We start from the raw sequence: 24,806 nt of genomic DNA on the forward strand, positions 1-24,806 counted from the left end.
CTTCCATAATAAATCCTAAAGATACTTATGTCCACCTAACAAATATTCCAAAAACTTTTCAAGTATATCTTAGGACAAAATGAAGCTAAAAATGTCAAAGATGTAATCAAACAAATACATCATGTAGGGTAACAAGTAGAATGAAAAGAAAACAACATGAAATTACTATACAGGAACAGATCAGTACTTACCAGTCATAACTGCCATGTAAATGGACTCATTAATCAAAAGGCCTGCGTTAGTAGAATGGACCAAGAAACATAATCCAAAAGTATGCTCTATGCAAGAAATACACATGCCTGTAAAGCCACACTGAGATAAGGAGATCACTGTGAGTTCAAGGCCTTCCTGAGCTATATAAACAAGTTCAAGGACAGCCTGTAATACATAGTGAGACCCTGCAGCAACAAACAAACAAAGATATTCATACAATAAAAATTCCATGGATTAAAAAATCAAAGTTTGCAAAACCATATTCAACACGAAGAGAACCCAAAACAAGCAGGAGGGGTAATCCTGTTTTCAAGGCAAAACTATTCAAAGGAGACATGCACACACAAAAAAAACAGAAAGAAAGAGAGAGAGAGAGAGAGAGAGAGAGAGAGAGAGAGAGAGAGAGAAAGAAAAGAAAGCAAAACAAATGTTACATTAATGTGTTTATTCAATAGAAAGAGATAATACTTATAAACATGCCAAGCAACAGTGACTAACCTTGACCCAAAAAACCTAATGAAAATTATATAATAAATATCAATACAATTTTAGTAAAAGATCTACACACACCATTATCAAAAATTCTTCAACTAAACAAAATTACATTAACAAAGAAATGTAAAAGTTGAACCAAACATTAAACAAATGGACTTACTATATATACAGTAATTTCCCTGACTTATTAATGAGTTCTATTCAGGGAGAATTTTGGAAGTCAGATTTCTCTGTAAGTCCAGCAAAATGGCTTCATTGGCACAGTGGACCACACACATTTCAATATATTGTTCCTTTTCTTCATAACTGTGGACATGGTTGCATGATTCATGTTATAAAAACCAGCCATGTGTACTATTTTTTTTTACCTCTATCTGTTGTGGTTGATACACTGTGTCAACTTGAGAACTTTACACCTTTTACGAGAGACTCAACAGGGATCCAGGATCCTTCTTTGTAAATTTTCTCATACTGTGAAAGAGGAGGACAGACATTTGGGGAGTGTTACACCTGCTCTGGATTGGGCTGTGTAGAGTATAAGGGTGGGAAAGAGGCTTTCTCTTCCTCCTTATTGCTCTGGATGCTTTTGCAAGCTGCTGCTGTCAATGTGTTGCCCTGGTGCCATGCCATCCTGCCCTGGAGCCACCTGATTATGGAAAGAAACTTCCACAAACTGTAAGCTAAAGAAATCTTTCCTTCCTTAATTTTCAGTGTTGGGTATTTTGTGTCAGCAAAGAAAGAAAAGTAACTAAGACACAATGCAATTAATTATTTTCACTTTTGTTTCCATGGTTATTGCTTTGCACTTCTTAGCAGCAACATCCATATCACTGCTGCTTTTCTGCTTGCTTCCAGACATCCCAGGTTCTGATGTAGCTCTGTAAAGCTGTACATACTGTAAGCACACAATAGCACAACTGTAGCAGTGTCTGGTAGACACACAAGCAACCTTTCTGATTTCTTTGCATCTACAATTTTTTGTAATGTGAGGTCCCATTTGCATCTCTGAAACTTTGCAACTTGAATGTTTGTCACTTGGAGATGTACTGTATACAGTGTTCCAAAAGACAACAGAAGATACATTCTTTAGTCTCATATAGTACTTTCTTGGAGACAGACCATATTCTGGTTAATAAAGCACAACTAAGTAAATGCAAAAGAATAAAAATTTTACTATGCATACTATCAGATTACAGTGCGATGCAAGTAGATATCAATAGCAAAAGAAACTACAGAAATTGTGCAAACAGATGGATATTAAAGACAATCACTGAGTCATAGAGAAAATTAAGGAAGAAATAAGACAGTTCCTAGAGTTAGTTGTGCACCAATATTTATGAGATACAATGAAACTAGTTCAATATAGGAAGTATAGAGAAGTGAATATTTTCATTTTTACAAAATAGGATGAGCTCAAAAACATAATGATGCATCGCAAGGTCACTGAAAAATAAGAACAATTCAAGCACACAGCTAGTAAAAATAAAAACACTATCAACCTCATTACAGAAATCAATGAATAGAAACTAGAGGGAAAAAAAGAACCACTGAATTGAAGAGCTTTTGAAAAAATAAACAAAGTAAATCAAACATAAGCCAATTTTATCGAAAGCCAAAACATATAAAATACTACAATTAGAAATAAAAAAGTGGAATCACAATAGACATTGTCAAACTTCAAGAAGTTATTAGCAACTATTTCATGAAAGTATATGCTAAGCCTTTGTTCAGAAAAGATGGAGAGATTCTTAGATATATATGGATTACCAAAAAAGAACAAAAAGATATGAAAATCCTGAATCTTCTAGCATCAGGCAAGGAAATTTGAGAACTTAAAAAAAAAAAAATACCAGCTAAGAAAGCCCAGAACCTGATGGGTTCACAATGAAACTCTATAACAACTTCTGTGAATATCTAACACAAAAAACTCTGCAGTAAAAATAAAAGTAGGACTTCAAAAGTCATTCTTGGAAGCTATCATTATCCTCATCACAAAACTAGAAAATAATACAACCACGAAAGGCAATTAGAGAACAATTTGTTTAATGAACATGGATGTAAAAATCCTTAATAAGATACTGGTAAACCAAAAGCAATAAATTATCAAAACCATCATGCACTGTACCAAACAGGTTTCAGGCCCCTGAATACAAAGAGGCTCAATAAACACAAATGATAATTCTAATTCCTCATCTACAAAGAAGCAAGACCCAAAACCACACGATCATCTAAACAGGCTGAGAAAACGGCTATGATAAAATGCAAAATGGCTGTGATAAAATGCAACACTCATTCTCAAAATCCTGAAGAAAATAAGTACCGAATGTTTTCATCTCAACATGATAAAAGTCATTTATGACCATCCTCGTGCTTACATCACATGCAACGGGGAAACACTAAAAGCCTTCTCTCTAAAAACAGGAACAAGACAAGGAGGCTTCTTATCACCATTCCTGATCAATATAGTCATTCAAGGCCTTTATTTGCACATGACATGACCCTCTGCTTACAAAATGCTAAACTGTCCATCACACAATTCTAGAACTGTTAGCCAAGGTTAATAAGATACAAGGATAAAACACACACACACACATACAGAGATGAAAATCAATAGCAATGTTTTACAATATTGAAGAACTCACTGAAAAAGCAATTAGGAAAACAGTATCATTCACGATTGCATCAAAAAAACTTAAATGGGTAGATGTTAACCTAAGAAAGCAAAGAGTTGTACAGTGGAAATTACACAAATCAGAAAAAGGCAACTAAAATATCAGAAAATGAAAAGATATTCCTCATTTCTGGATAGGCAAAACTGATACTGTCAAAATGGCCTGACTTTCAATATTGGTAAACAGACTTCATGCAACCCCAAGTTAAATACCAAAGTCAATTCTCACAGAGCTAAAGAAACATTATCCTAAAATTTGGTGGAATTAGAAGAGACTCAAAAGTGACAAAAGCAACGCAGGTGGCATCAGAATCATAATCCCAAGCTCAGAGCTACACTATAAAGTTACAGTGATGAAACCCACATGGTACTGACATAGAAACAGGCATGTGCATCAGTTGAAGAGAGCACAACAAACAGAGACAACTCAAAGCACACAGAGCCAGAGCGCTGTGTGATCTTTGACAAAGGAGTCAAAAACATACACCGGAGTAAAGATATTCTTTCAAGGGATGGTGCTGGGAAAATTGGATACCTACGTGCAACAGATTGAGTCTAGATCCACATATCTCACCATGTACTAAACTATAACCAAAATGGGCCAAAGAACTAAATGTTAAAACAGAAGCAATCTTCTGGAAGACAAAATAGGCAGTACTCAAAGACACAGGCATAGGCAAGGACTTTCTGAACAAAACCCTAATGGCACAAAATACAATATAGAGAATCAACAAATGGAGTCTCGTGAAATTAAAAAGATTCTCTATTGCAAAGGAAACAACCAACAGAAAGAGACAACCTTCAGAATACAAAAAAAAAAAAAAAAAAAAAAAAAAACCCTTATTAGTCACTCCACAGGCAGAGGACAAGCATCAAAGTATAGACCTAGTAAAGAAAGCTCAAAGAACAGAAAAATAAAATGAAATGATACTTGTTATAAGTACAAATGGCCAATAAAAACATGGAAAACTCATCATTGCTTCTGGAAATTACATAAATGCAAATTAAATATACACCAAGATAGCATTTTATCTTACAAAGATTTCCATGAAAAAAAGTCTAATGATAAATGCTGATGAGTTTTTCTACACCAGTGGTGCAAATGTAAACCAGTATGAACACTACAGCAAACAGTGTGGTGATTCCACAAAAAACTAAAAATAGAAATCCACTTGACACAGCTATGTCCCCTTGCAGAAATCTTCCAAAATAGTTAAAATCATACATACAGGGATATATAGATATCTATGTTTACAGCAGCACAATTTCTAACAGCTACATCTCTAAGATAGTGTGTACATCCATTAAGAGAATAATGTACAAGGAAAATGGCAACTATACACAATGGAATACTGCACTATGAAAAAGAAAGATAACCTTGAGGAACTCATAGATAAATGAATGCAACTTGAGGATATAAAGTTCTTTTAAATAAGTCTGACACAGAAATTCAAATATTTTCTGGTTTCTCTTATATGAGCATACTTTTCCAAATTGCATATTTTGCTTCTCCAAATATTTTTATATGCCAACTTGTTTATATTACTAGCTCATTTTCAATCACTGAAAAGAAACATTTACACTTTTTCCTTTTTCTATGAAGCATTTAGGTTTATGTTTTGTACTCTGAGGAAGTTCCATGAACATAGCAATACAGTGTTCTTCCTTATTGTTTTACTACAAAAGTTATTCTTCTCATTAAAAAGCAGACATCAGTCAAAATTACTCAATAATAGAGCATGACTTGTACTGCACAGTATTCCTTATGTTGCCCAATCCAAATAATTTTTCTATCTGATGGTTTGTGTTGATCTTTTTCATTATACACCAATCACTAAGGTAGTCTTTCAGCTACTGACTTATTTGACTTATTACCACTCCACAACACTACTGAACTCTTGTTTAAAAAAAGAACAACCATACCTTTCTGGCTCATTCACCACATACTTTGTTTCTGTCTTAAATTTTAACAATGCTGCTGCCGCGTCCATTCTGTTTTCCCTTAGAGCAAGCATAAGTGGTGTGAGGCCTTCCTGTGGAGAAGCAGAAACAATTTAAAACCCACACAACTGCCTGCTTCTCAGCTGAACTGAACAGCTTGTGAAGGACCCTGACTGTTAACCTGATATAGATAACAACACACAGCAGTCTCTTCCTTCTCACTCCCAGTGCTTCCACACGTGCTGCCCTGCCATACCCTCTGCAGTGCATGCTCTCTGCCCACAGTGGCTACAGAAACCCCAGGGTCACAACTCGCTCCAGTCACTGGTTCCAAGGGTCTTTCTTTTTTTTTTTTTTTTTTTTTTAATTTTTTATTTAAAGAAAAGGAAACAAAAGAATACATGGAGATTTTAAAAAAGGGTAGAAATGATACAAACTTACAGAAAAACGGTAAGAAATTGCTGGTTGATAAGTTACACATTGTCATCTTAGAAGTAGCTGTTCATGTTATGGAATTAAAGCATTTAGAATGACATTCATAAAGTGACACTACAAACCCTTCTGCTCTATGATCGAACAAGAGCTCAGTAACGTGGTTATCACTCCTACACATTTGTTTTACTTCTCAAAGAGGGTAAGATTAAACATATCAAAACAGAACATAGCAGTTTAAAAAACAATTTAAAGAAATACAGATTTCATAGGAAGCCCACTGGAGATCTTGATTGTCTATCTAACTGTCTCTAGTTTTTTACAAATAGTTGTCCCCTTCTTCATCCACCTTGTATACTTAGTGTATATTATAGAACAATCAAATCATTGAAGACTTTTTAGGTCCTCAAGTACCAAATTAGGGAAGACAATAGTAACTACCAACTCATCTCTCCTTCTCTTTGTGATAGCTGTCCCCATCTCTACATATGCTGAAATTGAACTCAAGAAACCAGTCCAATGTCATTCTAATCAGCAAACATTAGTATTGCTAGAATTTCTATCATAATGCTACTAAATTAGCCTCGAGTTTCCTAGTGTCTCTTCCTCAGAGTATCTGTTCATTACATCTTACATTATATAATCTGTTCCCATAAATAATTAAAAAGAAAAAAAGAACCCATGTGTGAATTTCTACATATATATCTATCCTCTCTGTGTTATAGGGAATACCAAGTCATAGCAAGCCAGCAAAACAATTTCCTAGAAAAACATGCAATGGATAAATTTCCATCACAACCTTTATCATGGTACTCAGAGTTATGTAACATCTCCCGCTTCAATCAAATGCACCTTCAGGGCAGGGGCTGTATCTTTTTTCTCAGTAGCTCCAACCATAATGCACAGTCAAAAATGATTGAAGGATTTGGATTAAATTAATGAGTTAAATCATCATCCCTAGGGCAGGAATTCTCAGCCTATCTTCCAAAGAATAATTTTCCATGACTTCTATGTCTCAACAGATTTGATAATCATGTTTGAGAAATTATAAAACTGCATTATTTCCTCAGTATTAAAATCTCTTTACCTTTGCTTTACTCATATTCAACACTACTTGTCTTCTGCCAAATATCAACACCTGAGGAATTAACAGTTTCAGGGAATTAACAGTTTCGGTACCATGCAAAGCAGTTAGGCAGGAAACTTGCTGAATTCTCCACCTGGTGACAGGATCCAACTACAATTCTTAACCATTCCAGCTTTTAAGGAGTACCCCCATTACATGGTCACTCAATTGTGAGATCAGCCCCAAGTGAACTTGGATCACTTCTTATTAAACCAGTTATGGCTCTTTATGTCCTATTATTAGATGAAAATATTATCTCAGCTGTTAGAAAGATGAGTACAAAACTTCACTTCTCATATATAACAGCAATCCTGGGATCCCCATGCATAACTATTGCTTTTAATAAGTTTTATTCTGGTTCCATTTCAATTACCAATGTTATACAAATCAAATGTAAAATATGGTTCATCAATAAAGATTCTAATACTGCTCAATTTGGATTTTAACATAATAAATAAATTATAACACTGCTCAGGATGGATTTTCTCATAATGAACAAATTCTAATACTGCATAATATGAAAATTTTCATACCACTAAATATGAAAATTGTATCACAATGAAACTCAGTAAGACACATATTTTTAAGGGGCAAGGCTGAAATGAAAGATACAAAATTCTTGGTAACAAGCATAAATTATTCAGTTGTGATTATAATTATTAATGTCTACAGGCATTCTGATAGGAACATGATTATTTATAGCATATGGGAACAATTTTAAACAATTTCTAAATTCCATTCCATTTCTAAATATTTATTCTTAAATCTAGATGACATTTTATTTTATTTTTTTTGTCTTTTTCCTTTTTTATCAGTACCAGGGATCAACCTCATGAGCACACACTTGCAAGGCAGGCGCTTATGCTGCTGAGATAAAACCCCAGCACTTAGATTACATTCTTATAAATGAATAAAAGATATTCTGAAATTCCAGAATCTTTATTAAAATATACCATCTTTTAAGAGCTGCAAACTCTCACAGAGGCACAATCAGTAGTGTGCACAGGGAAACACAGAGGTGGGTCTGTAAAAGGGCACTTGCATGGTCACACAGGCTCTGAAGACAGGACAGTCCCTTCTCTCTGAGCATCTTCAACTTCAAATTTGGAGCAGGGTTCTGAAACCTCCTTGTGAGTTCAATTGATGCAGGAAAACTGCATAGAGCTAAGAGCCACGTTTAAGTCACAGAGTTTTGCTTTTACCTTTGGTATGCATGGGCTGCCAAATGGTTGTGTACAAAGCAAGCATTTCTGTGTAAAACTCTTCCCTTAACATCATGTTTTACCAAAAAAGTGAGGTCCTACCATGAAATGAAAAGCATTATAACTATTTCAATAATTTTTCAACACTTATACTTATCCTCCATTTGTATGCAGGTCTCCCTGCTGTTAAACGGTTTCAAAAGGAGCGCTGAAAAGAAATTACCACAACAATTCCCAGCTGCATAGGGTGGTACAACCCTGTAAGCTTATCACTCTGTGAGGCTAGGAAGAGGGATCCAAGTTCATGTCTGATTTCTGCCTCTGAAACTTAGTGAAACACTGTCTCAAATTTAACAGGGGGTGAGCAGTGATGAATGGTGGGGATGCAGCTCAGTGAGAAGGTCCTAGGTGCAATCCTCCATTACCCCCCCAACACACACACACACTAAGAAATAAGCAATACGAATTTAAAAAGCATTCCCATCTCTGTTCTTACAATTTCATTGATTTCTGCCAGGGCTTTCTTAACTGAATACAGTGACATAGTCTGTCACATGCCTCAACTAAATACAGATTCAAGGTGGACATTGTTCAAATTCCTGAAAATCTACATTTGTCAGCTTTGTGCCACTAGTGATTATAATGAGAGCCAGTAATGATAACAAAGAGATGTGGAATTCATCAAGATTAAGCCTTAACCATTAGTGAATTAATACAGAGCTTACCAGTGGCACTGAATGACCACAGGGGGGAAGGAAAGTGGTGGATTCTGCACAACAATAGGTTACACTGATGATACTCCTTTTCACTTCCTATTGACAGTTGTAGAGAAAGACAAATGGAACTTGGCCTGATTTTGTTGGAAAGGAGAGATTAGAAGGAAGTGGTATTTAATCCAACTCATCTAGAGATTTCTTCAGTTTCTGAGAATTAGGAATTCACCATTAAACATGCCTGTCCATTAAATGCTTCTGAGCTACGTCAGAATCTTGAGGAAATGTTTTGAAATATCCATGTCAGGGCTTAAGACATTTACTGAACCCAAATCTCCAGGGCAGAGCCTCAACTGTTTCAAACCTTTCTCCTGACCACAGAAACGCACAAGTCTAGATGAGGACTAGAGAACCTAGAAGATGACATCAGTCTCATCTCTCATCTACACAGCCACTACTTTTTACTAGTTGAGAATTTAGACAAAAGGAGGGAAGGTGAGAGACAGGTACTCCATGGAAGCTCCATTTAATCCTCTTGGCTCAGGGCAGAACAGGGACTAGTACATTCAAAATACAACTGATCTCATCATACAAGCTCCTTAACTCCCAGCTCCCAGCAAGACATCATATGTTTGAAAGGACAATTCAGATTCTTATCTTAGTTGCGGTTTCTGACTGAAAAGGAGAGGATCTTTCTTAATTATTCTTTCATTTCCCTTGTTTCTTAATTAATTACCATTCATGCATGCCAAACTGGATTGCTGGAGTTCTCCTAAAATTTCAGGTTTACAATATATGATTCTCAATAAATGGGCGCAGCTTGAGACCATACTCATAAGTGAAATAAATCTATCTCGCATGTGTGAATACCGAATAGTTTCCCTAATGTAAGTAACGATTCAAATATATAAAAGTATGTGGTAATCATGATTTCCCCATTATGTGGCCTTGAAGCCTTATAAAGTTTTCACTTATTAACTTGGAAAGGCTTTATTCTGGGCTTCTTGATATGGAAATATTTGAAGCTATAGTATATGAAGTTATATTCAAATATTTCAAGGAAAAAGACAGACACTATGTTAACTGCAAGTAAGTCGGGTTATTTGGTGGTGAAGCACTAGGTTGCTGAAATTGTCATGCTTTGACCTGTATTGTTATGTTGTTATGTCCTCTTTTATCTCAATCTCTCCCTTATTCATTAAAAAGATTATTTAGTTATTTTTTATGGTTTTTTTAATTAAGGGGAAAAATTTTAAAAATTAGCAGGATATATTATAGTAACTTTTTTTGATTTCCTGTTAACTTGTTTTGAAGCCCTGTAATACTCCCACGATCTTGTTTTAACTGATTAGACTCTGTTCCATTCTGTATGATAGTATCAAGAGTATAGGCAACTACTTTGAAGGCAATAAGATTCACTAAGATGCCCATTCTGGTTTGACTATTATCTCCTTTGGAAGTGCTGTAATGTTTACAATGTTTAGGTTTTATTGGTCTTGTTCTCTACTGTTTTGTTCAACTTTATAATACCTAATGAGATAGACAATTCTTTTTAAGGAAGCAAGAGGCATTATGGTAACCATTGTTGATAACCTTGTACTCTGTTATTACATCATGTACTGTGTCTATCCTTGGTTTTGACTGACAGCTTTGTTTTCCCATATTTGACTTTATTCTCTTCCCAAAAAAACAGTAATAAGAACTAAGGAGTAATAAAACCCAAAATATATAATTTTGTTGTAAAAAAGAGAGGGAAAAAAAGTGCTCTACAGGATATAACTGCAAGTGTGTTTAGGGGTGTTAAATAGCTGACCATATTAATGTTTTTGGTTGGATCATTGAACACAACTGTGTGCAGTCTCTCTGTTTGAATGTTCACTTTGTATGCTTTGATACTCTGACTTGAGCAACTATCTCTAGGATGATAATGTGTAATCTATTAACTGGTGATTTCTTAGTGTTTTTTTTTTTTTTTTTTTTTTGTAGTTCTTTATTACTTGTACTCTTAAACTGCTTTGTTTTGTTTTGGTTTTTCTCTTTTTCCTTTTAAATAAAATTTAAAAAAAACAATTATATGGTTTTCTTTTCTACTAAGAATTTTTAAGAGGATGGAAATGTAGCTCAGCATCACACAGTGCCTGGCTGGTAGGTGCAAGATTCAGAGTTTGAGTGCCACTATTGAAAAAAGCATGTAAAAAGAAAAATAAAAAAAAAACAGAATAAAGAGTTTTTATTCTCAAGCTAGGTACAGCCAGTAATCACTGCACTATGGGAATATGAGGCAGGCATATCACATGTTCAATCTCAAATAAGACAACTTCATATCCTACCAAAAATAAAACATAGCACAGTTGAACAGGAGACACAGCTCTGTGTGAAGGGTCTGTGTTCAATTTCCAGTAATAAGTAGAAAAAAACAAATTTTATTCCTAAAATTGAAGAGCATCTTATCTATGCACATGAACCAGAAACTATATTCCTTCAGTAGCAACTAATCAACAACCAAACACTATTGGCTTGCATTATTTCTAATCATTTTTCCTTGTCATTTTTCCCATTTAAGTCAAGTCACCAAAAATGGATCATTTTTATGAACTGTCAACAGCAACAACATTTCCACTTATTCTAAAATACTGTTGTTCTACAACAGAAAAAAAAACCACCTGGTAGGACAAGCAGAAATCAAAGAACTGGAACACAACATGGCAAAGTCAAGCCAGTACATACCACTGATATGCATAAATGTAAACGGTCTCAATTCACATATCAAAAGAAATAGGTTGAAAGAATGGATCAAGAAACATGATCCCACAGTATGCTGTATACAAGAAACACATCTGACCACACTGAAATTAGAAATTAATGGCAGAATAATTGTGAAACCTGTATAATTACATGGAAATTAAATCACAACCCTTTGAAGAACCAGTGGGCCACAGATAAAGAAGAAATAAAGCAATAGCTACAAATCAATGAAATGCAGACACAACATACTGTAATCTATGGGACGCAATGAAAGCAGACTTAAGAAGGAAATATATATCAATAAATTGTTATATCAAAAAAAAAGAACGACAACAAATAAACAACCTAATGCTTCATCACAAGCTTCTAGAAAAAGAAGAGTAAGTTAAACCCAAAGCTCATACAAGAGAGGAAACTGTAAAGATTAGAGCAGAAATCAATGCAATGGAAATTTAAAAAACAGTACAAAGAATTAATGGAACAAAAAACTGGTTTTTTGAGAGACTAAACAAAATTGACAAGCTTCTAGCTAACCTTATTAAGAAAAAGCCTAAATTCAGGCAATAAAGACCAAAAAGGGGGAAATTACTACAGATCCCATGCAAATTCAAAACATCATGAATACCTACTTTGAAAATCTCTACTCACATAGCATGGGAAATACAGAGGAAATGGACAGATTTCCAGAACCATATGAACTATCAAAGCTCAACCAAGAAGATACAGCAAATTTAAATAATCCGGTATCAACTATTGCAATTAAAATTATAATTAAAAACTTACCAACAAAGAAAAGCCCACATCCTGTGGATTCATGGCTAAATTCTACAAAAAATTTAGAGAACTTCTCCTTAAACTGCTTAAACACTTCAATGAAAATGAAAAGGAAGCAATCCTCCCTAAATCATTCCTGGAGGCAAGTATAACTCTCATACCAAAACCAGAGAAAGACCCAACCAAAAAGGAGAACTATAGGCCAATCTCACTAATCAACAGTCATGCAAAGATTCCCAATAAAATACTGGCAAGAATAGAATGCAGCAAAGAATCAAGAGATTATACATAATGACCAAGTGGGGTTCACTCCAGGAAGGCAGGAATACTTTAACATATGCAAATCAATAAATGTAATACAATCCATCAACAGAGCCAAAAACAAAAACCGCATGGTCGTCTTCACAGATGCACAAAAAGCTTTTGATAAAGCCCAACACATGTTCATGATAAAAACCTTTCAGATACTCAGAACACATGGTGTCTACCTCAATCTTATGAAGCCAATCTATGACAAATCAATAGCCAACATTATACTAAATGGACAAAAGCTGAAAGCTTTTACTTTAAAATCAGAAACAAGACAAGGATGTCCACTTTCACCATTCCTATTCAAATACGTTCTGGAAACACCAGCCAGGGTAATCACACAAGAGAGAGAAATAAAATGAATAAATATAGGAAAGGAAGAAGTTAAATTATCACTATTTACAAGTGACATGATACTCTATGTAGAAGACCCAAAAATTTCCATTAGAAGACTGTTAGAAATAATAAAAAAATTGAGTAGTGTAACTGGATCCAAAGTCAAAACTCAAAAACAAATAGCATTCCTGTACTCAACCAAAAAAAACTCACCGAGAGAGAATTTATGGAAATATCACCTTTCACAATAGCATCTAAAATAATGAAATACTTAGGAACCAAGCTAACTAAGAATGTAAAAGACCTATTTGCTGAAAATTATGCTACACTACAGAGGGAGATTGAAGAGGATATTACAAAATGGAAGAGTATTCCTTGTTCTTGGCTAGGAAGACTCAATATTGTGAAAATGGCCATACTCCCAAAACTGTTCTACAGATTTCATGCAATTGCAATCAGAATACCATTAACGTGCCTCACAGAGCTAGAGAAGACACTCCTGAAATTCATTTGGAAACAGAAGAAACCTAGAATAGCAAAGGCAATTCTGAGAAACCAAGGTAAGGGAGGAAGCATCTCAATTCCTGACCTGAAACTCTATTACAAAGGCACAATGATAAAATGAGCAGGGTATTGGCAAAGAAATACACCTGGGGGAACAATGGAACAGATTAGAAGATGCAAGCACAACTACAAAAACAATCAACCACCTGATATTTGACAATGGGGCTAACCATGTTCACTCTTTAATAAATGGGGCTGGAAAAACTGGCTCTCTGCATGCTGAAGACTGAACATAGACCCATGCCTATCACCAAGCACAAAACTATAAGTCTAAATGAACCAAAGACCTAAACATTAATACAGAAACCTTAAATCTACTGGAAGACCAGGTAGGCAGAAGACTTGGAGACAGAGGTAGGCAGAGATTTCATGAACAAAATGTAAACTGCATGGGAAACACGTCAAAGAATCAACACCTGGGATCTCATATTATTCAAAAGTTTCTGCACTTCAAGAGAAATCACTAACAGAGTGAAAAGAAAACCCACAGAATGGGAAACAATTTTAGCCAACAACTCCTCAGACAAAGGACTTATATCCAGAACGTGTAAAGTATTGAAAAACATCAAGCCCAAATTCAGAGACCCTCTCCAAAAATGAACATCTGAGATGAACACACATTTCTCAGATGAAGATATACAAATGGCAAATAATTACAATGATGGTGAAAGAAATGTTCACCATCATTGGTCATTCGAGAAATGCAAATTTAAACATCATCGAGATTCTCACTCCGAAAAGAATAGCTGCAATCAAGAAATCAACTGATAACAAATGCTGGCGAGGCTGTCGGGGGGGGGGGGGGGCGGGGGGGGGGAGGAACAATGCTCCACGATTGCTGGCGGGGTAGACTGACACAGGCACTATGGAAATCAGTATGGAAAATTTGCAGAAGACTAGGATTGGAAGTTCCATTCGGTCCAGTGAGTTCCCTCATTGGTATTTTCCTAGAAAAATGGAAAATGTCATATACCTGTGAGATATGTGCAGCCATGTTCATAGCAGCACAATTTGTAATAGCTAAAACTTGAAAAAAACCAAGATGCCCATGAACTGCAGAGTGGATGAAAAAGATGTGATATTTTTATACAATAGAATATTACTCAGCTATAAAAAGGTTGCTGTTGAGGCTTTCATAGACAAATGGAGACAATTTGAGGCTCTTCTCACTAATGAAATAAATAAATAATCATATTTATAAATATCACAGTGTGTCTCTAGTGTGAAATGTAATAAGAAATGTAGGAGTAGTCAAACACAAAATGTGTAATTGCTGTTGTGAAAAAGAGAGGACAAAAAACTGATCTAAAGGCTACAACTGCACGTATGTGTGACAGTACATTTGATAACCCTATTAGTAAATTTTTCTTGGAGAGCTGAAAAGAACAGTTTGCAGTATTGCTGTTTGACCAGCCACTTTGTGTGCTTTACTTTTGTAACTTGAACTATATCTAAAAGAACAGTATGTGATTTATCAACTAGTGATTTCTTACTGTTAATTATTTTTGAAATTATGTGCTATTTCTACCATTTTCCTGTTGTTTCTTTTAAATAAAAAAACACTATTGCTCTGCTTAAGTTTTAAAATAAAACCAAATTCTGAGGTTAATTTTGCTATCTTGTGCTGTTTTACACTACTGCAAAAAAGAAAGAAAGAAACCTTTTGAAACAAAAATTTTACATTTTAAAATTCAGTGTGTTCACAAATACTGTAAGTGCATAAAAGAAACTCACATCCTCTAGCATTTCATTAAAACTATCAACATTGAAAGTGAAAACATTAACTATTAAGTTATTTCAAACAGTGTATTCATGAAACACTTGAGTTTCTACATGTGGAAAACTGACCAACCAATATGTCACTGTGAACAGGAAAGTATTTCAGAAACTTTGGAAAGAAAATTCAGTGCTCTATACCTTGTTTTTTGCCTCAGCATCGGCACCATGCGAAAGCAGTTTTGCTGTTAGTGAAGACCTTGGATGAAATACCGAAAGATGCAGAGCAGTGTCGCCCTTGGCATTGGCAATATTTAGATTTGCACCATGCTCCAAGAGAATCCTAGCACAGCCTTCCTCGTAGCATTTTACAGCCTGTGGGTATTGTAATAAAGGAGACACCATCAGCTCAAGAAACTCCAAACACACTTTCCACATGCCTGGCCAAGGAGTTATATTCAAATTACACTGACTGACTTTGATTTTCAGCATTTAAATACAATCCCTCCCATGCTGAAATTGTTGGCTGCTATTTACCTTAATCAGAGCGGTGTCATAGTCACTGTCACAGGCATTAATATCACACTTGCTCTTTACCAAGAGAGTCACCACTTCTGGATGGCCATAGGCACTGGCATAATGCAGAGCAGTCCTGGGACAGTCAAGAAGATTATTAGGAAATTACAGCGCTCCCTTTCAAAATGCAAAATTATTTATGGAATTATTATGAAAATTAAATATCTTTAACAAGAAGTATTTAATTGTCTTTGAAAACATAGAATGCTTCACAGCTCTTACTGCTCACCTGTGAATGGAAGTGCAAGTGGGTAACGCTTAGTGTGGGGGATGGAAGCTGCTGTCTTGCACATAACTAAACAAGGTCCCTGCACTGCGCTACCTCCCAGCCTAGTGCAACCCACTGGAATTAGTAAGAACAGGCCTCAGATTCAGCTCAATTGGAATTTAATTTCTACCCTAAGTTCTTACTTTCTAGCCATCCTTTGGCCCTTCTGTGCCTCGGGATTCTCACCTACTAAATGAGAACTGAAGTTCTCAGTTCTCTCAGAAGACACCACTGAGATGGTTAAATAAGAATCCACACAAAATATTTAGAACAACTTGTAGAACAAATAACAGCTCAATAATTGTCAGATACTATAATGTCTACTATTACTACTTAACAAAGACAATATTTCAATTAAGTAAAATAAAATAATTAAGATGGACATTCTTTGTGGGGTTAGGATTATTTCAATAAGCCTCCAGACACTTTTTCTCATATTTTAACACCTCTGTCATTGGAAAGGCACACAAAGCTCAGAAGACAAAAGCTCTTGTGTAACTATACCTGGCAGTGTGGAAGGTCCCCTCCTGACCTTTGGAGTATGGGGGCTTTTTACTGCGTAGGATCAAACACTGTGTATGCTACTGATGTGACTCTGTAACAAAAACCAGCCTGTAAAATGTTAAGGTATACCGACCAGACTGGAAAATCCTTGCATGTGCCCATATAAGGGTGATGAAAAGACAAAAATTGAATAAAAAGGGGCTAACATGCGATACTAGGCATGAATCTGCTGAGTTAGTCTGAGCAGCAATGAAGCTGCTTCCTGGGCAAAAGGCTTCAGTATCCTGCAGTGGCTTTAAAAAGTTTTCTTCATATGGCATCATCACATGATTCATAGTAAAATCTCTAAGTACAGATAATTTCTTTATATCTTTATTTTTGAAGAAGCAAAAAGTTGTCAGAAATACCAATACACACACAGAAAAAATGAAAACTATCTGTGCTTAACTAATGTTTGTGTTTTTCCCAAGAATTATTTTATTAATAGACAACTTTCACTAGAATTTTATATTTATTTATTGTAGAAATCAAGGATGAGAGAAAGGAAAGAAGGGCACACAGAACCATTATTGCCATTACTAATCATGAGATAGTACAAAATGAAAGGCACAAAAATGTAAAAATACAGAATATTCAACATTGTTTCTGGTGCCAATGAAACTCTGTTAAGAGTGAAAAAATTAATGAGAAACTCTTAAATATTATGAGTAGAATGACTTTCTAGATAATAAAAAAGAACAGAAAATTTCACCTCTCGTTCAAATGCCTAAAAATAACAAATTTTGCCACAACTTGTATACATTTTCTGACTAACACAAGACTGCAGCCTATTTGTGTGTAGGCAAAAGTAAACTGACTCTCGTCTCAGTGGATATATCAAAGTGCATCTTTCCCTGTTAAAAATACATTCATGTGATGCCAATTTCAGTGATTATATATCACTCCATCCTGCAATGCACTGCAACTGATACAATCTTTCTGTGGATCCATCACTATGTTAAGCAACAATGAAGAAAAGCACATTTAACGTGTCTGTATGTTCTGAAGGTATTCTAGAAAGGAACTGATGAGTGGACATACGCTTTCCTAAACTGTGGTACAGTACTTGAATCAAATTTCCTATTTGAAAAAGTCATAAGCCATCTCCAATTTTAAGCAGCAGGATAAACTGCTCTTCATCCTCACAAACTCTGTAGCTGAAAAATATTTCACTCCATTGTAAAATTAAATTCTCCTTATCAGGAACACTAAACATTTCTTTTTATGTTTACAGGTCATTTGTCAAACCAACCACCTAATTTAGAGTTTGATATAGCTCAGTGGTACAGTAGGATTTGACGCTCACAGTGTGTGCTATCTACCTTTAAAGTAAATTAGTATTCAATTTTTTGATGATTTTCAAACAATCACCTTGAAAGATAAAGATACAGTTTTCATCTGATGTATCTATGATGTATATTTCATCTGATATATGGTTTATGATATATCTGTCTCTATTTTATTTTAGTTTAGTTTAGTTTTTGGTACTAGAAATCTGACTCAGGACCTCACACTTTTCAGACAGGCACAGTGCCACTGACCTATATCCCAGGTCATTGTTGTAAATGTCTTACAAATATGTTGTATTTCATTTGGTCAATGTTTTCCTAATATAAAGGAACATTTAATTTTTCTTTTGAGAGTTAATCTTCATAATGCAGGTCAGGAAGGGGATGGCTGAGTGGTAGTGTGTTTCACATGCACCAGGACCTAGCAGCAACCCCCAACACAAAAAAACGAATGCTCATTGTGACGGTCACTTCTAGGAATATGCAAATGTGTTTGCTTTTGCTAATTTTCTCATTTTGTATGATCTAAAATTTTTATTTCTATGCCACTGGAAACTTTTGTGACATAAAATCTACATTTTTTGAAATGGTTTACATTTCATTCATGTATCATTCCAGTTTTTCAACTAAAATATGTGAGGATCAATTTCTAAATTCTGACAGATATTTGAATGTTTCCAGATTTTCTATTAAGTTACATTCATTTGTCTATCTTTTGGGCTGTTAGAAAATAATTAATTTGTGAAAATAACTTACCTTGATATCTACGAAGGTGGGTCTTCACTATATTTTCTTAGTGACCCCAATGGCAAAACAACAAAGGGAAACTCAAGTGTTGCACATTTTTTTCGTTGCATAAGCAGATACACAAAAAGCTCACATTTGGGGACTAATGGAACTTTCTAGCCAAGAACATAGAGCTGCCTTCCCAATTCAGTTTCCTTATAAAGGTCCTTAGTACAGAACATACATGCACAGATGGACACTGATAGTAAATGGACACTAGGTTTTTATAAGCTTAAGTTTCGGCCCTAAATTTGTAGATTATAAGAAACATGCCACAGTTCCCTTTTTTATAATATGTACAATTCTCTTAATGTGATACTAAGAACAAAACACTACACACACATCATACCAATGTTAAATAGCTTTTCAGTAGTCAATGAAGTGGCCTACAACAGGAAGTACAAGTCCATTATAAACCAGTGGGAGGTTTGTTTTTATGTTGCAGCTTATGAGCACTGCCTGAGGATCGACCCTCTGGCCAGCTTTGCTTCCCTGGGTGTTGGGAATCCCCCTGCACCCTCCTCACCCACTCCTCCCTCCTGAGCCTGAGACCCTCGCTCTCCTGCATCATCCCAGCCCCACTCGCCGCCCCTGGTCATGCAGCCCCATTACCTGCGTTCTCTGTCTCTGTCATGGACATGGCCTGCTGTGATGAGAAACTGCACCCGGTCCTTGTTGCCCTTACGGGCAGCCTTGTGAATCTTGGGCATTGGCTCACCAAAGATGCTTTGCAATGCAACCTTGCAGTTTTTCAGAAGGCCCACAGGCCTCGATGGTCCCGGGTCCCCACTGGACAAGTTCTTCTGGGCACAGTCTATAGAGAGTGCAAGCACCTCAGGGACCCTGGACCTCTCACTGCCTTTCAGTGAAAGCCAAGCAACCCCTCATTCAACCCCTAGGCTCTAATGGCCTCTGCACATGCACATCTCCACAGCTCTGGAGCAAGCAGCCTATCGTGCACAGGTGCTGAGCAAAAAGCCTAACTATCCCCATTAATGTGGACTCACCAGATTCTAGTAATGTTGCAAGTGATTGTTTATCATCAGATTTCAAATTCTCTGATTTCTCAGCAGTCTCATAACAGGAGGCCAAACACCAATCTGAATCAAAATAGAAAGTTTGATATTTTGGAATGTAATAGTACTACAACCATAACTAATGTACAAACCCATTCCTCAGAAGCAGTCTCCCGTGTTTCTCTGCTCCACAGTATAATAATGCCTCAGGCTTACTGTGCTACACAGCTTCTGTGCTTGCCACTCACTCAGCGGAGTTTCATTATCACCACCATTTCTCATTCTTCTGTTTTCACTTACTTGAAGTATTATGATTTACCCAGCAATCTCTTTTACATACATTAATTTCTAGGACAGTTGATTTAATTCTTTAGGGAAACAAATTTCATTTCACTGCTATGAGATGTCAAATGTGTAAATAATGAGCAAATTGCATAAAACAGAGTGTGAATTAGGAAGAAGCTGTTTCGAGGACAGTGGAACTAGGGAAGGGGGGGGGGCCAATGGAAAGAAAGAGAAAAAGGATCCATTTCTTAAAAGAAATGAATCAGACATACACATATCAATATCATATTGTTTTTCTAGAGGGAGAAACTCAAAATTGTAAATCAGCACTAAACTGTGCAAGGATACTGGAAAATATTCAAATAGGAAGGGGAACAGGGTGCTGCATGAGAGGGAGAGGAAATAAAGAAAAAGGAAAAGAACAGACAGTGCTGGGGATTTAGCTCAACAGCAAAAGTGCCTGCTCTGCAAATGTAAGGCCATGAGTTCAATCCCTGGTGCCCGCACTCCCCCAAAACAACGGACAGGAGAAAATAGAGACAAGGCTTTTGTAAATAAGCAGGTTAAGGTGATCACTTGAAGGGAGAGGGAGGGACTGGGGATAAAGCAATCAAGAAATATCTTATACAGTAGAAGCTTACTCTAATGAATGTTATCCTTATGGATATCTAAAATGCACCAGTATAATCAAATGGAAAAACAAAAATGAAAATTGTCTATTGTACTATAAACACACACAATATTGTTTCCAAGACTCAAAGACATGGATGTTAATCAATATATTACTTTAAATTCTGAAAACTACAATGACATACATACTTCCATGTGCCATTGCTGTTAGATAGAATTCACTTTATAAATTTTGATAACATCACAAATTCATAAGAAAAGTGCCGGCTCTCCGGGACCTTATTGTGCCCATGTACGAACTAGTTTAGTCCAGGTCACTCGTAGTGAACCTTTGGCACATGCTCCACAGTGGGCTCTTTGCTATCACTGAAAGCCCTAGAAGGCTCACTGTCTCCAACCAAGACACACATTAGTCCCAGCGAATGGCTGGAGACAAGAAAGGAAAGCACAATGACACAATGCCGTTTTTCTTTATAAACAAAATTGTCAGACTTATAAAATTAAAGACAACTGAAAGAAAACAGGAGATAGAGAGTTTAAATAGCAGTTCGCTGTGAAGAAGCTCTTTGTCATTTGGCGTTCATGGACAATACTTATTGTTGAAATGGTGGTTTAACAGTGAATTAGAATCCCTGAAGCTCAAGGTTCTAAGAGGACAAATAATTCCAAAGGTTAAGTGCAATTCCACACTCATTCCCTATCTTGATGGGGCCTAGCAGACTGAAGTTTTCAGAAATGTAACGTCTCATCTGTCATAGTTCCAATGATTCACGAATCACAGCTCTAATGGATATTGGCATATGTGACTGCATGCTGGTATCTTACAGCTTTTTGTTCTTGTTGTTTGTTTCTTTGTTTTAGTACTGGGGATCAAACTCATGAGCTGCATTAGCCAGGCCGACACTTCTGTTGCTGAGTTAAATCTCCCGCCCCACTATTCTCCATCTTTCAGATTTAGTCTCTACTAGAGTGTCAATAGATTCAACATACTTTAATAAGAAACCTCTGTAGATTATGTAAGATCTTTTACGACTCTAAAAGGAATTCCAGCTAAAGTTTGAGAATCTTTGTTGTGAAGAATTGTATCAAACAGTCACTAAGAATGATTACGTCTGCACACTTAATAATCAAACGTATGAGACACCATATATACACACTCACACAGTCTGCTTTCGAGAAAATCTATCTGCTTGCAATCATGAATATACCAAGGCTGAGATGAAATAAAGTGGACACACAGTGGGCATATTACTAAGGAGAGCTTTACTCTAGACAAACATCAGAATCACTGTAAGCATATTTGCTAGCGGTAGTGAACTAAATCATGGGTATCAGTGAGCCACTTGCCACTATCGCCTGAGTAACCGGGACTCTGGGATGCCCAGAGGAGCCAGCTCTCTGGGAAGCACCCACACACTTTGCAAAGATCGTGGAATTTTATAGTAAGTTTTGTGGATCCCTGTGAAGTATAAGGATCCAAGCTGAAAACATTGGATATTAAAACATACGTAAACAATTCATTAAATATTATTTTCTCTTGAGCTTATTAGCACCTTATTTGCAAATATGCACACCAATAATTACACCGGCAGTATTTATGGCAAAGCCTTGCCAACATTTGGAGACAAAATGGAGATGACTGCAGGCATATCAAACAATTTAGGGTACTGTACTTCATTACAGAGGAATCTGTATTGTGACATGTACCTGGTTGAGGTGGCAGTGCATCCTTCACTCTTACTGCTTTCTTCCCATCAGAATCTTTTGTTTCCACAGCAGGCTGAATGGGATTTAAAGTAAAGTGATTACTACACACTGCATACCTCCTAAAATAGGCAGTTCGTTCAAAATACAAATATACAGTCCTTACCTTCAAGGGAAGATGTGTGTCAGGTGATTCTAAAGAGGAAAAAGGGAAAATAAACTTTAGACAGCAATATGAGAAAACCAAGCATACATTCATGAAGACTTAGGACACAGCCGAATCTTCATGCTATGCTTGGGAAATGATTACCTCAGGTTTCAGCTCCTTTCCGACTGGTGAGAACAATATGACAGAAAAATTAGAACACAGGTCAAACATGATTTCCAATGTGCCACCATACTGCCAAAGATCATAACTAAAATAGGAAGTGAGCATATTCCAATCTGTACATGTGAACTGCTGCAAAACAGTGATCTTGGGATGTCATGATCCTGAGGGGCTGACTATCAAAGCTGACAGGAGAAGGGAACAGCATATAAACTGAACAAAGCACATCATCCATTGGTACACCGTTGCATACATGTAGGTGCTCTCGAGATGTCCACCACGGCAGAGCGCACAAATGGTGTGTTCCTAATATTGTTATTTTAAAAGGTGAGATTGTGCTCCGCTATCCATGGTGCCCTTCAATTTCTGGACATGAACGATCCCTCTGCCTCAAGTTTTCAAATAGCTTGAACTCAAAGGATATGCACAACACCTGGCAACATTTTCATGTATTTCTTTTAAATATCAGTACTCTGTACACAACCATTTTGTGTGAAAGTTGGGGACATGTCTAAGGAGAAGCTGCCCAGTAAATTCTCAGTGATTTCCACTGATCCAGTGAGAATCAATCCATACAAACTGAAAGAAATTGTAAGAAATCATTAATATGTGGTTTTGGAAGCATCTTTGGGGATATGTCCTGCACATAATGACAAACACATAATTCTTGTGAATTCAGAGCAATTAGCACTAAAAGAAAGAAGTTGCATCTGAGTAGCAATCTGTAGATCTCTCCCTAGTCTTTCTTTCCACCCAGAAGCTCTAAGTCTATTGACACTCTCTCTCAAATGTATGCTAAACACTCGCCTAAATAAAATTAGTCTTCCTTCTGATCTTCTTCATAATTTTTACCATGCTTTGGTAAGACAAAGACCATGACTGCCTTGTGGATAGACACTGTTTGGTTGGCAGCTGCATTGGAGGTGTACAACACAGAGCAGATTCTACCACCAAAAGATTTCTGAAAAAGCATAATTACTATAGTAGAAAACCACGCACAGGTGCTACAAGTTGAATTAACTCTGCTACTTTATTACTTCCCTTATGCTGTTTTCTGGTTGGCATGAATCATGCAACAAGGTGAGTACGACTGCCCAACAGAAACACAGCTCCAATACTCATCAGTATTTACCCATTGTGGTTGACTCACTAGATTCCAGGAAGAGGGATAGAATCTGCATCACTGAGGGTGTTGCAAGGGGACATATATCAACAAACTTCAAATTCTATGATCTCTCAAAAGTCTTATTAGTCTGATGCAAACTCAAGTGGGAATCTAAATATAAAGTTTGATTTATGAGGATACAACGATACTACGCAGATATCGATTGTACAAATCCATTCCTCAGAAGCAGTCTCCTGTGTTTCTCTGCCCCACAGTACAATAATGCCTCAGCCTTACTGTGCTCCATAGCATCTGTGCTGGCCACTCACTCAGCTGACTTTCATTCGCACCATCATCTCTCATTCTTCTGTTTTAACTTAATAGTATTATCCCGATTTACCTTTAATTTCCAGGACTATCGATTGTTAAGTCTTTAGGACTGTGAATTTTATTTCATTGTTATTAGATATCAAATGTGTAAATAAAGAGCAAATAGTGAAAAAGGTATTGTGAAGCAGGGCAAAATTGTTTAAAGGAGAGGGGAACTAAAGAAGGGGCAAAGCCAATGGAAAGAAAGGGGGGAAAGACTCCATTTCTTAAATAAAATGAATCTAACACACACATTTCAACATCGTACTGTTTTTCTAGTGAGAGAAACTGAAAAGTGTAAATGAGAACAAAACTGTACAAAGACACTGGAAAATATTCCAATAGGAATGGGAACAGGGTGGGAGGGTAAGAGGGAGAAGAAGTAAAGGAAAAGGAAAAGAAAAAAACAACAGAGAGAACAAAATAGAAAAAAAGCTTTTGTAAATAAACAGGGTAAGGGGAGACCTTTAAGGGAGAAGAGATTGGAGAAAAAAGAATCAAGAAGTATCATATAGAGGCAGAATCTCCCTCTAATGAAGGGGATCCTTATGGGTATCTAAAATGTACCAATACAATGAATTTGATGCAATAAATTTAAATTTTCTGTTTTACTATAAACACACACAACGTTCGCCATTGGTTAGAACAATATGACAGAAAAACTAGAATA

The 24,806-nt window shown here is 36.2% G+C and overlaps 1 protein-coding gene across 1 annotated transcript in view; it reads right to left on the reverse strand.

Annotated features, from left to right (window-relative positions):
• LOC134477199 (ankyrin repeat domain-containing protein 17-like) overlaps window positions 1–24,806 on the reverse strand; it is a 47,800-nt gene that overhangs the window by 11,246 nt on the left and 11,748 nt on the right. The window contains exons 7-13 of the mRNA XM_063254230.1: window positions 22,501–22,529; window positions 22,338–22,410; window positions 19,707–19,799; window positions 19,312–19,513; window positions 15,775–15,889; window positions 15,439–15,612; window positions 5,303–5,412 (exon numbers count right to left, since the gene is read on the reverse strand). Of these exons, the coding sequence (XP_063110300.1) occupies window positions 5,303–5,412; window positions 15,439–15,612; window positions 15,775–15,889; window positions 19,312–19,513; window positions 19,707–19,799; window positions 22,338–22,410; window positions 22,501–22,529 (796 nt within the window). The remainder of the gene's footprint in view (window positions 1–5,302; window positions 5,413–15,438; window positions 15,613–15,774; window positions 15,890–19,311; window positions 19,514–19,706; window positions 19,800–22,337; window positions 22,411–22,500; window positions 22,530–24,806) is intronic.

The sequence above is a fragment of the Cavia porcellus genome, unplaced genomic scaffold (assembly GCF_034190915.1).
Source record: "Cavia porcellus strain 051 isolate PalLab524CR breed Dunkin Hartley unplaced genomic scaffold, mCavPor4.1 scaffold_8, whole genome shotgun sequence".
NCBI classification, from domain to species: domain Eukaryota; kingdom Metazoa; phylum Chordata; class Mammalia; order Rodentia; family Caviidae; genus Cavia; species Cavia porcellus.